This window comes from Sus scrofa, chromosome 9, assembly GCF_000003025.6.
Source record: "Sus scrofa isolate TJ Tabasco breed Duroc chromosome 9, Sscrofa11.1, whole genome shotgun sequence".
NCBI lineage: Eukaryota > Metazoa > Chordata > Mammalia > Artiodactyla > Suidae > Sus > Sus scrofa.
The window spans coordinates 56,687,178-56,701,982 of NC_010451.4; the positions used below are offsets into that span (position 1 = coordinate 56,687,178).

The 14,805-nt window shown below is 43.1% G+C and overlaps 1 protein-coding gene across 2 annotated transcripts in view; it reads right to left on the minus strand.

Annotated features, from left to right (window-relative positions):
- Window positions 1-14,805, minus strand: part of PRDM10 (PR/SET domain 10) — a 92,218-nt gene that overhangs the window by 29,908 nt on the left and 47,505 nt on the right. For both annotated transcript variants that reach the window (XM_013979568.2, XM_013979567.2), the window contains exons 6-10: window positions 12,597-12,838; window positions 10,970-11,173; window positions 6,180-6,252; window positions 3,784-3,901; window positions 368-497 (exon numbers count right to left, since the gene is read on the minus strand). In XM_013979568.2, the coding sequence (XP_013835022.2) occupies window positions 368-497; window positions 3,784-3,901; window positions 6,180-6,252; window positions 10,970-11,173; window positions 12,597-12,838 (767 nt within the window). The remainder of the gene's footprint in view (window positions 1-367; window positions 498-3,783; window positions 3,902-6,179; window positions 6,253-10,969; window positions 11,174-12,596; window positions 12,839-14,805) is intronic.

Below are 14,805 nucleotides of genomic sequence, written 5' to 3' on the forward strand. Positions count from 1 at the left end.
ATTTCACATCTTTAGGGCAGTGAAGTTGGGTTTTGTTGTAAGTAGTGTTTGAAAATACATTCTTTTTTGTCTTTCCCTAGTCAGATATTTTTCCCCCCTTTTCGGCCACACCTGCAGCATGCAGAAGTTCCTGGGCCAGGAATCGAACCCCACCCCAGCAGCAACCCAAGCCACAGCAGTGACAATGCTAGATCCTTAACTCACTGAGCCACAAGAGAACTCTAGTCAGACTTTAATTAACGGGCAACGAAGCACTGACAGACAGTACTACCCATCTCTGAAGGGCATTTTATTTAAGTCCAGTAATAGTTCTAAATCCTCTAGGCAAGCATCCAAAAAGCAGCTCTTTCTTCCCCATCCTCCATACCTGGGTCCCATCATCACACTTTTCCCCATTTTCGCTGGTTATTTCCAAGCGGATAAATTTTGGAGGACGCCCTGGCCGTCGACCTGGGCCAAACCGCCTCTTGCCTCGTCCCCTTCCTCTGCCTCTCGTTCTGGGGACAAGAGATTGGGTTATAAAGAGTCATGGTTACACAATACTCCATAACGAATGTTTTCCTAAACGATCTGGATTAACCTCGACTATTGATTTCCTCTCACTTTATTTCTTTTCCCGATTGTTTTTTCTAATGGAAACAACTGTTTTGCTAATACACACTTTCTAAATTTCTCATCTTTGCTGCCTATATAGCTCAAAGAGATGTTTTAAATTATTCAGGGGAAAAAAGGGAGCTTTAAAAATTCAAAGCACTGACACCATTTTGCTGCTAGAAATTGTGAAAGCTCGAACACACCTCTGAAATGATGTGAGCAATGCAGACACGACAGAACATGCCAAGCCAAGGGTGTGTCCTGGAGACAAGATTCCAGTCTTTCCCCTTGCTCACCTCATAGTCCTTTCTTGGAATGTAGCTAGAGTCAAAGGAACTTTGTTGTTTTACTGTAAGCTTCTGGAAGCTTAGAACAAATTTCTAATTCAACAGTTCCATAACATGTCTAGAAAACACCAAATAAATTGTATCCCCTTTAATTGGTTACCTTTTTTTTTTTTTTTTTTTTTGGCTCTTTTTTAGCACCGCACACATGGCATATGGCAGTTCCCAGGCTAGGGGCTGAGTCGAAGCTGCTGCTCCCAGCCTATGTCACAGCCATACCAACTCGGAATCCTTAACCCACTGAAAGCAATCAGGGATCAAACCCGCATCCTCATGGATACTAGTCAGGTTCATTACTGCTGAGCCACAATGGGAACTCTAATAGATAGATCTAACATACAAAAATTCCCTAATAAAAGGGATTCAGAAAACGTCATTAAAACCTCTTCTAGAAGATGTGTCTCTGAGCTGTATATAAGATCAATCAGACTGTGTTTTATTTTTCCACTCACTTACTTAACAACAAAAATTACATATTTTTTCAAGAACTTTTAAAAGATTCTTTTTTATGGGCAATTCTGAACCTCGGCAAATACGTAGAACACAAAAAAGAGCCCTGGGTGCCCACCCCCTCACTGCAATACTTTTCAACTCATGGCCAATTTTATCCCATCTATTTCCTCAATACTTCTCCTATATACATACCCATTAGACTATTTTGAAGTAAATCCCGGAAATCATTTCATCTAAATATTTCAGAATGTATCTCTAAAACATATGTAGATAATACATACACCTCCACAATCCCATTATCACACCTAAAAAATAACTGATAGTTGCTCAATACTACTAAATCTAGTCAAAGTTCTAATTTTCCTAGTTATCTCAAATTTCTCTTAACAGTTGGCTAACACAGTTACCTCTTCTGAGTCATGCATTGTGCTGGGCACAAAGGATGGCAAGTTATTCTTTTTTAATTTTTTATTACAGTTGATTTACAATGTTCTGTAAATTTCTACTGTACAGCCGAATGACCCAGTCATACATACATACATATATATATGAATATATACATACACATATATTCATATGTATACACACAGACATTCTTTTTCTTACATTATCCTCCATCATGTTCCATCACAAGTGACTAGATATAGTTCCCTGTGCTATACAGAGGGATCTCACTGCTTAAAGGATGGCAAGTTATATGCAACAGTTTTTACTCTCAGAAGTCCAGAAGAGACAGCAGCATATATACCAAACAGCATATACACCAAAAATCACAACATAATATAAAAAGTGCTATAACAGAACCATGGATGGAGTTTTCAGGATACCCAGGAGGGAGCGGCAGAACTCTCACTATGTCCTGCATGTGCCTCAGACATTTGCTCCCTCCCACAGTCATACCCTAGGCTTTGTCAGCCTCAGTAGGTGCAGAACCTGCACTGCCCAAGTCCATGCCTTGCACACTCTGACACTGTGTCCTGAGTCCCCAGCTCACTCCCTCTGGGACCTGGACTCAGTCATCCTTCCCCTCACTACCGTCTCTAATGCAATCCTCCATCACCTGTCTGCAGTCCCGCATCCTCTTGATATTTTCTCTCCCTTCTTCCAAAGTCCATCGCTGTGGTCATTCCCTCTACATGCCCTTGATGTCCCACCTCACTGCCACTGCATTGTTCTTGCTGCATTGTAAGCTCTTAGTGAAACCACCCAACTCCCCACCCCCTTTGCATTGGCACCTTTGCAGTGAAAGACACTGGGGAATGACTTAGCCAGACTAGGGGACTCATTTTAATTTCATGACTGTGAGCCTCAAGTAAGCTCTTAATGTTGCAGGCAATCTTACCGGATTCCCCTGGAATATTTACTCTCTCGCTTTCCTAAATGCCGTTTCACACCATCTCCCTTTTCAAGTCCTATAAAAGCTGGCAATCCTACATCCGTCCCATTGGTACTGCTCTATCTCAAACCACTCCCTTTTTTTTTTTTTTTTTTTTTTTTTTTTGGTCTTTTTGCCTTTTCTAGGGCTGCACCCACAGCATATGGAGGTTCCCAGGCTGAGTCTAATAGGAGCTGTAGTGGCTGGCCTACACCAGGGCCATGGCAACATGGGATCCGAGCCGTGTCTGCAACCTCCACCACAGCTCACAGCAACACCGGATCCTTAACCCACTGAGCAACGCCAGGGATCGAAACCGCGACCTCATGGTTCTCAGTCGTTTTCGTTAACCACTGTGCCATGAGGGGAACTCCCACTCCCATTTTTCATTGGACCTGCTGAAATAGCTTCTAACTGGACTCCCCATCTTTACTCTTGCTCCAATATAAGCTAAGGTGACATTTTTATTTTTATCCACAGAGAAATACAATTGACATCAAAATATTCCTTGATCAGATGCCTGTATGGAGTTCTCATCACACAGGGAATGAAATGCAAATTTCCCACCATTACCCATCAGGCCTAGGTGATCCAGCTACTGCCAGCCCATACCATGGACTTCTCCTTCATCTTCCTTTTTTATATAGTGTGAATTAAGTATATGACTTAGTTTGATGAAGAGATTCTACTACTGAAAAGAGTTTTTAAAAACCACAGATGCAGGTTATTTCAGAGTGAATGCTAATCTCTAGAATTCCTATTTCAAAATCTCCAGTTAGGGGAGATTTTACTGAACTGAAAAGATCTCCTGTTGCTGGGTTTTGGTTACACTGGAAAAGACAAACATGGTAATGAGGATCAGGGGGAGAAAGGAAATGACAGATAATAAATATCCCTCAGCAGCCAATCCGGTTCCCTGTCTATACACATGTGTACACACACACACACACACACACACGTAGCTTCATAAACTCTGGAGCTTTAAAACTGAGTACATGAAAACTTCCCCCCTTATACCTGCTATACACATCCAGTTTCTCATCATGAGAATTGAGATGCTGTTGCAGCTGCTCCGAGCTTATAAATCGGCGGTTACATTCGTAGCAGGGCCAATTCTTCTCTTGCTCTCGAAGAACTGGAATCACAGGAGAGAAACCATACAGGCTGGTGATCAATAGGCACCAAAAAAGGTCAAATGCCTGGACTCCTCCCCCCATCTCACCACAGCCCAGTGTTCATGAACACCCAATGTCTGCCATTTTGTTACCAAATCAAAGGCTAACGTTTGACAGAGAGCAGCTTTTTAGGATCTTATTTTCTGATATATTCATGTAAGACATCAAAGGAACAAACACCCTCATGCCACCCACCCACCCCCAGCACACACACACACACAGGACCTCACCACACTGGAAAGACTGGAAGAGCTACAATGGAAATCTGTATTCAGCTAACCTAGTGATTTAGATCCAAGTTTCATAATAAGAGGGTATATTTCATTATAAAAATCTGAAAATCATTGCCCAAAATAATCATTTTGGCAAAACATTCAGAAGTACCTATTGAAGCTGAATATATACATAGGCTATGACCCAGCAATTCCACTCCTAGATCTACACTTAACAAAAATATGCACATGTTCACTAAAAGACATGTAAGAATGTCCACAGTGACACCCTCATAATCACCAAAAACTGGAAATGATTCTGTTGTATATATAATCAGGAATTTTGCTGGCTCTTGTCCCTGCATCCTGGGAAATAGCCTCTAAATCTTTGGAATTTCCCAAGTAGCAGGCGTGTCTTTGTTATTCCTGGTGTCCTGTGATGTACCTGAGTTTATGCTAAAGAGATGGCCCTGGATGGGTCTGGCTGTGCTAGGAAGACCAACTATCTGATTACAGGGTTGGGGCTTTGAGCCAGGTGATATGAGCCAGGGAGGGGAGCAGGCAAGAGGGGAGCAAGTTCAATCACAGGCCAAGGAGCCAATCAATCAGGCCTATAGGACGATGCCTCGATGCCTTGATACAAACTCTGAACGCAGAAGCTCAGGTGAGCCTCCCAGGCTGGTAATCCTACATCAATGCTTCAGGTAAATGACACAGCCTAAGGACACAGCAGCTGGACATTTGGGGCCCTCCCAAACTTCGCCCTAAATGTCTCTTCACTCAGGTTGGTCCTGATGGATCCTTTATAATAAAACAGTAATCATAATCAGCACTTTTCTGAGTTCTGTGCATCATTCTAGAGAATTATCAAGCCTAAGAAGATAGTGAGAACTCCCCAAATTGCAGCTTGTTAGTCAGGAGTGCAGGGAACCCCCAGGGCCTGAGGCTGGCACCTGAAATATGGAGTCTTATGGAAGACTCTGCCCTTGACTTGTGAAATGTGACCTGACCCCAGGTAGTATCAGTACTGCATGGTGCAACCCAAATTTCCATGGTACAACAGATAAGTTAGTCATGATACTTTCATACAATAGAACACCAAATGGCAACGAGAAAGAACAAATTACAATATACGCAACAATAGGGAAGACTCTTACACCAAAAGTGTGCAAATCACAGACTTCCATTTATACAAAGTTCAGTAACAAGCATACTGTATCCACAGTATTGTAGTCAGGAGATTTGTTACACCTGGGAGTGCAGAGGATGAGAACGTGCAGGGGACTCCCAGGGCCATGGCCACGCTTTGTGTCTTGACCTGGGCGCAGGCTACCCAGGTGTGCTCGTGAAGTGAAAATTCATCAGGCTGTTACTTAGGATTTGTGCACATTTCTTTTCTTTCTTTTTTTCTTTTTCTTTTTTTTTTTTTTTTTTTTTTTGGTCTTTTTAAGGCCTCACCTGCCGCATACAGAGGTTCCCAGGCTGGGAGTCAAATTGGAGCTGTAGCCACTGGCCACAGCTACAGCAACACCAGATCTGAGCCCCATCTGTGACCTATACCACAGCGCACAGCAACACTGGATCCTGAGTGAGGCCAGGGATTGAACCTGTGTCCTCATGGATGCTAGTCAGATTCATTTCCACTGAGCCACGACGGGAACTCCTGTGCGCTTTCCTGTGTGTAGATTGTACTTCAGTGACATTTACTTTGAAACAGAGTCAATGCCTGCCTTGGCTGTGTTCAGAGGTGATTAAATCTAGATAGGGACCGTCCTCTGATCTAGGTTCTAATTTAGTATTTGGAGGTTTTCATTATAGTAAATACTATTTGCCAGGACCCATGAGAGAAATGTAAATATGTCATTGTCATTTGACCCTAGAATTAGACACGGATGTGTAATTCTAAAAAACCTACTGTGATATCTTAAATACACAGAGATAAGAAGAATTAGAGATTGCATAAAGATATAATATGTACAAATTAGAATCAATATATAAAATATTAAATATTAAAAAGTCCAAGCACCTTTCCTTTCTTCCTCAGAAATGTCGTGAATTTTCTGGTTCACAAACTCAGCATAGGATGCAGCATACCATACCTGCAAAAACCAAGCACATCATCAAGAACTAAAGGACATAAGCGGGTGTGCTTTGCATGCTTAAATTCTTTCTCCTGCTCACAGAAAACAATTCAGACTTTTCCACAGCCCACGAAAAACAAACAACAAAAAAGGCTGCACTGTGAGCCGACCCCATTAGCACCAGTCTGCAGGTGGGCAGTCAGGAGGTTCACTTGCAGAGACACACTGCGGTGTCTTCTTTTCTCTTTTGTAAAAATTGTTTTTGTTATTAGAACAGCTTCACAAGGGATCATATTAATAGTCTCTCGATCTAAATAAAACATTGCCCTCTTCTGATTTTTTTATCTGTATTTAAACACAGGTTTCTACACATCCGTGATCACAGTGGCTCCACCCACTACACGTCACCAGATGGCTCTTGCCAGGATCGCAGGTGACTATTTCACATGCTACCCTGCCCTCCCAAGTCTCTTCCTCCATCCTGCCCCACTGGCTCCCCTCTCTCTCTCCTAAATAGTGGTGTTCCTTGAAGCTCAGTCCAAGTCTAGGGCCTGCCTATTTCTCCCAAAGGTGATTACATCCTTTTGTGACCAGCTCTACACTAATGACTCCCAAGTCACTGCCTCCACCCCAGACCCTCCCCATCCATTCCCTCTATATGCATTCTGCTACCTGCCTGATGGAACATATACAGAGCTGACTTCTAGATGTTTCCGTGCTCAGCCTCCTCCTCCCCCCCGCCTCTCTTTCCCATCTCAGTAAGTAAGTACCCTACCTTCTGCCTAGTTGCTCAGACTCGGAATCTAAACAGTATCTCTCATGTCTCAGTTTTCTTCTGCAACGCCTCAGTAAGAACTGGGGACTGCTCCAATGTCCATCTCCACTCCGCTCAGCTAGACGCCCACCAAGATGAGCCCTTGCCTGCTTTTCTAACGAGCCTCCTCTTTTCCACTCTCGCTCCCTCCAGTCCACTCCCCACACAGAAGCCAGAGTGGTCTTCCTGAAACACAATCTGATTTCGTCACTCACATGCTTATAGCCTGCAACAGTCTCTCACCTCATAATAAGCGTGATGTGCTCGACACCAGCCCCAGAGGCTCAGTGATCTCATCCCAACTCCTATCTCTCCCTTACCTGCCTCCAGCTCCTCAGAATAGCTGAGTTCTTTCCCACCCCGTACCTTTACCCTTGGTCGTCCACCACCAGGAATGTTGGGTTCTTCCCCCTACCCTCCCCTAACCCTTCCACACTGCTGGCCCCTCTCCTTCCACAGCTCTTAGCCCAAATGTCATCACTTCAGCAAGACCTTCCTCTCCACCATCTAAACTGGTACCTCTGTTGTTATCTGCTCCTTTCACATCTTTTGTTTCCTTCACAGCACTTTTCACTATTTGATATTATTTGCTTGTTAACATATTTCTGCCCATCTCCCCTCTAGAGGACAAGTTCCCTGAACACTGGTCACCAGCTCGTCTTCTCCTAATGTCTGAAACATAGAAGTTCAATATGTTGATCATGAAATGAATTAATCATGTACAATTGTTATGGAACGTTATTTTAACCACATGGAAATAATTATATTGAAAGACTTCACTTTCAACTGTGGAACAATATTCTATAGAGTCTGTATTCAATAATTTACTTGACCATGACCATGTGGTCACATTTTTAGGTGGTTTATCTTTCTGCTGTCATAAAAATTCTACCCTGTTCATTGATTCCAAGAGGTATACTCCTTGTAGTCTCTCAGAAATCAGAATAGGCCTCCCAATCCATGGCGTTCAGCAGTTACTGCCCTAATGAAGCTGTCACTACCCACACTGCTCCTGCTCAAATGTGATTGAGCTCTTTCTATTCTCACCTTATTCCTGTGTGTGACCAACTACCATTCCATGAGTTGTTATACTTGCCAAACAATACAAATGATGCCCAGGGAGTTCCCGTTGTGGCTCAGTAGTAACCAACCCGACTAGTATCCAAGAGGATGCAGGTTCGATCCCTGGCCTCGATCAGAGGGTTAAGGATCTGGGGTTGCCGGGGCTGTGGTGTAGGCTGCAGACTCAGCTCGGATCTGGCGTTGCTGTGGCTGTAGCATAGGCCAGCAACTGTAGCTCCAATTCAACCCCTAGCCTGGAACTTCCACATGCCACAGGTGTGGTTCAAAAAGCAAAACAAACAAACAAATGATGCCCCCCAAAATTGCCATTGCCCTCAGAATAAATGAAAGAAATTTCAAAGCAATGCAACGCTGGTTTGATCACCCTGGAGGACTCTCATTAAGGTTTCAAACATTAAGTGGCCAGAAACCTCCCATTGACTTGATCAAAGAACACCTAACTTCCAAGGACTCATGTTTTAATCAAGGAAAAAGATACACATGAGTTCAGTCAAAGGGAAAGCACAGCTTCAAAACTTGCAGAAAAGCTACTATCAGTGGCTTGGAAAAATATCCCAGAGGTGATAGCGGAGCACTTATTTTAAAATACTGCATCACCATCAACACCTTAACGGCACAGAAGAGGACAGATATACAAAGCACAAACATCCATGACAAAGTAAAACAGTGATTCAGTAGGAAAAAAAAAAAAAAAATCAGACTGCACACAAAGCAGTCTACATCTTATCCAATTTGCTTTGCCTATATTGTGCCTTTCTAAGTATGCATAAGTGTAATGTGATTTCAAAATTATGTCTAAATAAGTCCAAAATAGCTCCTACAATAAATAGAAAATAACTATTTCTGTTGATTAAAATAAGCACTGTAACATAGCTTAACTGGCAGGATATTTTTTTCTTAACGGTGTGTACAATAATAGTGCATCTCAATGTCTGAGTCAGTAAAATATGACATTATGAAATTCTAATGTATCTACCTCTATCTTTGCTTATAATTATTTCCTTGGACTAATTCTGTAACATTCCTATTTTTTTAAATCCTCACATTCCTTGTACTATATCTGTTAAGTTTTGCAAGTTTAAATTAACAAAAATAGTAACTCTTAGTTGTTTTAAGGGTTTTTAAATCATCGATGTTTAAAAATTTTTTTAACATTTCTTTACTACTTGATCCCTCCTCTAAATAAAGTCTATTCCTGATATTTGTTTATTTGTACATCTGAACATAGTGCAGTTAGAGGTACACAATTTTTCTCCGTTTTTATACTCAAACCTTTCAATGTGTATTACAAATATTTCCCCCATTCTGTTGCTTTCTCTCTGCTGTTTGTTATTATACAAACCTATTATATTCCTATTTAATTGCTTCTGTCTGTCTTCACCTCTACAATTCTACCTGCTGTTTTTTGGGTTTTTTTTTTTTTTTTGCTTTTTTAGGGCCGCATATGGAGGTTCCCAGGCTAGGGGTCGAATTGGAGCTGCTGGCCTACGTCACAGTCACAGCAACGCCATATCTGAACCGTGTCTGCGACCTATACCACAGCTCACAGCAACACCAGATCCTTAACCCACTGAGCCAGGCCAGGGGTCAAACCCGCAACCTCATGGTTCAATTTGTTTCTGCTGTACCACAATGTAACTCCATAACTACTGTTTTTTTGTTTGGTTTTGTTTTTGGCCTTATATGCAGGATGTGAAAGTTCCTGGGCCAGGGAATGAATCTGAGCCACAGCTGCAATCTACACCACAGCTATGCGAACACCAGATCCTTAACCCACTGTGCCACAGCAGGAACTCCCCACCTACCACTTTAAAAGAGAAAATAATCTCCTGTCCAGAGTTAAGGTGTATTCATTCAGGGAGGTCCCTGGTGGTCTAGGGGTTAAAAAATCTGGTGTTGTCACTGCGGTAGTTTGGATCACTGCTGCGGCACGGTTCAATCCCTAGCCCAAGAATTTTGACCAAAAAAAAAAAAAAAGATGTATTTCTTCAGCTTCAAAAATTTATTGGGATATAGGTATGAGACATGAATCTCCTTATACATTTATTTTCTTTGGTGTTTATAGATTATCTACTTATGGTTTCAAAGTCATGAGTTTTGTATAGCTTTTTAACCAAAATCTAGTTCTTTGTTCCCTCCTAAAGAACTGTCTATTTCTCTTTATACACTGAGGCATGGTTTCATTCAGTGTTCCAGTACCAAATTATTGCTCATATACTTTTCATTTACATCTTTAATATTTTGACCCCCTCTTTAAAATAGCTTTAAAAAAGGAGGGAGGAAGAATTTTCACTTAGAATCATAGTAGACTTTTCATTATATCATCGAGTTAATATTTAGATAAATTCCCACAGAGTTATCCCTGAAAAATATATTCCTAAAATCAGAAATCTGTGCATAGAATTCTTTGGGTAAAATGAATATTCAGATCAAGAAAAGAAATCTTGCCCATACATCTGAATTCCACTTTACATGACCTGCTGTTTCCTAACCGATTCTTCTTTAGAATGTGTAAATGATGTTAAGTGACCCTCACCTCTAATCATTCCATCACACATACCTGTCTGCTCCCCCAAACAACTACTTCCTTCCCCCTAGGCCTGATATCTTCATGAAGGCCTTTGACAGACCCCAAAGTCATATACATTTCATCCTGTTTCATGTGTGAGATTATTAGACATGTGCAGGACACAGCAAGTACTCAGTAAGTAAATGAGTTACAAGAATAGGACTTTTTTTTTTCTTTTTTTTTTAAGAACCCCCTTCAAGGAGAAGAAGAAGTATGAAAAGCATGAAGCAAGCCCTATTTCTTAGAGGCACCACCAGCCCAGCAGGTACCTTAAGCTCCTGCTTGGGCTCCACATTCTTGATCGTGGTGTAGTACACGTGGTGGCCATACTGGTAAGCCACCAGGTTCTGCTCCAGGTGATTCTGCGCCGGACGTACGAACATCATCCAGTTACAAAGGGTCTCGTCGGACAACTCAAACCATAAGTCTTCATGCAAATCCCTGTCTTTTCTGTCCCCTTTATCAAGAGAAACCTGCAACCACAGTGAAAGTAAAAAGATACATGTGCACAAAACCTTTAACATGATGGCTATCCACGCAATACACAAAACATTGTTCCATAAATTAACCACAGATGCTGATTCTCCCTTGGTATCTAGAAAGATACTAGACTTTTGTCTGGCCAAATGTAAAAGGGAAAGGATATTTTCTGAATTCTCACCAGTAGGAGAATTACCTAGCAAAATCTAAAAGTCAGCACCCTGAGTGTATTGCTTTGGTTGCTATTTCATCAACAAACACATCAAAAAATGCTACTAATAAGCCGGAAAATACAAGCAAAATTCTCCCCCGTCCATTACAAGTTGCTTCCTTTGGAGATTCAACTGCATTCAGTTAAGATGTGCAGCTCATGATAGGTATTTCTCTTTACAGAGCAATATTCTTTCCCAGACATCTTAAGCACTCACCAAGAAAATCTCAATATGACAGCTACCAATTTCTCAAAAAAAAAAACACCCAAAATATCCTCCCTTCCCACTGCCCCTTCTGGGTCCTCCAGATAGGTCTCCAAGAAGCAGATAGCAGAGGGGTTGGAAAGAAGCAAAAGCATCAAAAGTGAGGACTAGAGATCAGTATAAATATACTTTAACATAGCATTGAACTATGTGATGATCAAAAGATTTAACAGGATAGAACTGTTTCAAAAACTGAGAAGACGTTTTTCCAAAAACATTATGGACACTTAACAGATAACATGAATCTATGTAATTCTCCTTATATTCCAGTCAAAGTTAATTGGGAAAAAAAAAAAAGGTGTCAAAAGCCCCTATTATAGGCTGTATTGTGTCCTTCCCCCCACATTTGTAGGTTGAAGCCCCAGCTCCACTGTAGCTTAGAATGTAAGTATGTTTGGAGACAGGGCTTTGAAAGAGGCGATTAAGTCATGAGAATGGGTCCCCATCCAATCCGACTGGTGTCCTCCTAAAGGGAAGATCAGGACACAGAGAAGTAGCAGAGGCACCTTGCAGACATGGGCAGCCGTGTGCAAAGGCAGCCAGAGGGCAGCTACCTGCAAGCCAGGGAGAGTGGCCCCAGAGGAAGCCAGCCCTGCCTGTTCTGTGGTCTGGGACGTCCAGCCTCCAGGACCATGAGAAAACAGCATCTGCTCGTTAAGCTGCCCATTCTGCAGAGTGTGGTTCTGGCAGCCCTCACAGACCAAGTCAGCCCTGAGAACTGCATCCCTCAGGATGAATCACGGAATGCTTACGGGACAGGAAGGCAACCTCATTTTACCGGTGAGAGAACAAACATCTCCAGTGAAAACAAGTTAAGCATCAAAAGAAAAAGACTAGCCAACAACTGCTATGAGACTGAATTAAGAGGCTCGGGGGGCAGGAGGAATCCAGGCCCCAAAAACCACTGGAACAAGAGTGGACACTGACAAGCATCCATTACCTTGAGGTGAATGTAACAGTCCTTCAGCTCGGACTCCCTGACCAGCGGCCCCTCCACGGGGCCAAACTGGGTGCGCTTGGGGATGCGCCTTTTGGAGAACACACCTCCAAGGAACCTGTCGATGTACAGCACCAGCGGGAGGCTGGCCCGTGCTCTTGTCAGCACCGGCCGGTTGGGGATGGGGTGCAGGGGGCCATGCTTCGGGCACACAGACGAGTGTGCGTTGTTACACTCTTCGCACCCTGCACAGGAAAGAAACCTCAATGTGATGGGCTCGGGAAAAGCTCTGACCCGACAACCTCCCAAGTTTCAGATCAAAAGTCAATTAATTCCTCTGGCTGCACTCCTCATTCAATTGCAATACATTACTCTTCACAGACCAGTAAAATCCTCTGCTTCTCCAAAATCAGGATCTGCTTACGGCCTGCCCAAAACAGCACACAGGCCATGACTTATCTCTCTACTAGACGTGCATGTGAATGGTGGCACTAAATTTACAAATCAACTATAATAGGTCTGAAAAGAAAAAAGGAGTGCTTATTAAGCTAAAGTTGCAAAATCTGATGAGACTAAATAAGTGAAATTTTTTTTTTTTTTTTTTGGCCAAACCTGCAGTATATGTCCCTGGGCCAGGTATCAAATCCGAGGCAGCCTTGACCTCCACCACAGTGCCGGATCCTTAACCCACTGCACTGGGCCAAGGATCAAACACCTGCCTCAGCAGCAACCTAAGCCACTGCAGAGACAATGATGGATCCTTAACCTTCTGTGCCACAGCGGGAACTCCACAGGTAAATTTTATAGTATATAAATTATACCTCAGTAAAGCCGATTTTTTAAAAACCTGACAATACTATTTAATCAATTTCCTCAAAGGGAGCTATAGAAGCCTTACTGTCTGGGCATGTTTGAGATTTCCATGCATACTGTGTGAAGATAATGCTGAAATGAACAAATTTAGCATCCCATTTTTCATTCACCTGGATGACACAATTGGCCCTATGTATTTGCAGCTTTTCTAGGAGTGATCAGTTTGCACTAAGCATCCACTCCCTTTCCCAGGGTCACTCATCTGCCAGCTAAGCACCAGAATCAGAAGTGTACAGCTGCAAAAAGAGAAAAGTGGTCCACACGGAGATCCTACTCAGGACCCTTAACAAATCTAATTAACCAGACATTTTACCGAACTCTGACTGCATGATGATGGCTTAGGAAATGGGTATTTTCAATTTCTACAACCCTTCAATATTACAGAGCTACGCTGCATTTAGAAGATAAAGTGACTTTATGTGTATTTAACTAAGGAGTTGCCTTGAGAGCTTATGACTTCTAAGAAAAATAAAATGAGGAAGTTCTTTCTTGGGTGTGGAGAGGAATACTGGCCCATGCGAATAGGCTCACCACCAGCACACGGAAGGTCCCAGGAGAAATGGGGTGAGGACAAAGCTCTCAATAGCCTTGTTAACTCAAGAAAGGAGATAAGGGCTTTGCCATCTATGCATGGACACAGATGGCCAGCAGCCATGGCTTGGTGGAGGCAGCAGGAACACCCACACACCCCCAGCAGGAAGGACAGACAGGCAGTAGGGTCAGCTGACCATGGGCACCTGGTGCCAGACCACCTGAGTTTGAACCCTGACTCTTGCAACCACTGATCATGACCCTGGGAAAACTGCGAACCTCACCGGACCATGGAGAGCATTAGTCAAGTTAGAAAAGGTGGAAGAGTTCCCACTGTGGCTCGGCGGGAATGAACCCAACTAGCATCCATAAGGATGTGGGTTTGATCCCTGGCCTCACTCAGTGAGATAAGGATCCGGCAGTTGCCATCAGCTGTGGTGTAGGCTGCAGACACGGCTCGGATCTGGAGTTGCTGTGGCTGTGGCGGAGGCTGGCAGCTGCAGCTCTGATTCAATCCCTAGCCTGGGAACCTCCATATGCCTTAGGTGCGGCAAAAAAGAAAAAAAGAAAAGGTGAAGCCCCAGTGCCTGGAGGGTAACAGGTGTCTATTTATAAGAAGGCATTTCTTAAAGTTGTTATGAAGGGGGGGAAAGCAGCAAAAGAGTTCGTGAAAGCTGAACTGGCTGGATCTTCCAGGGCTGGACACCACCACGGTCTGGCAGCCAGAGCTCTGGGATCAGAGACTGAGGCTCATGCCTGACCCACCCCCCACCACCCCTACAAGAGTGAGCACGAGCAGCCCCAATCC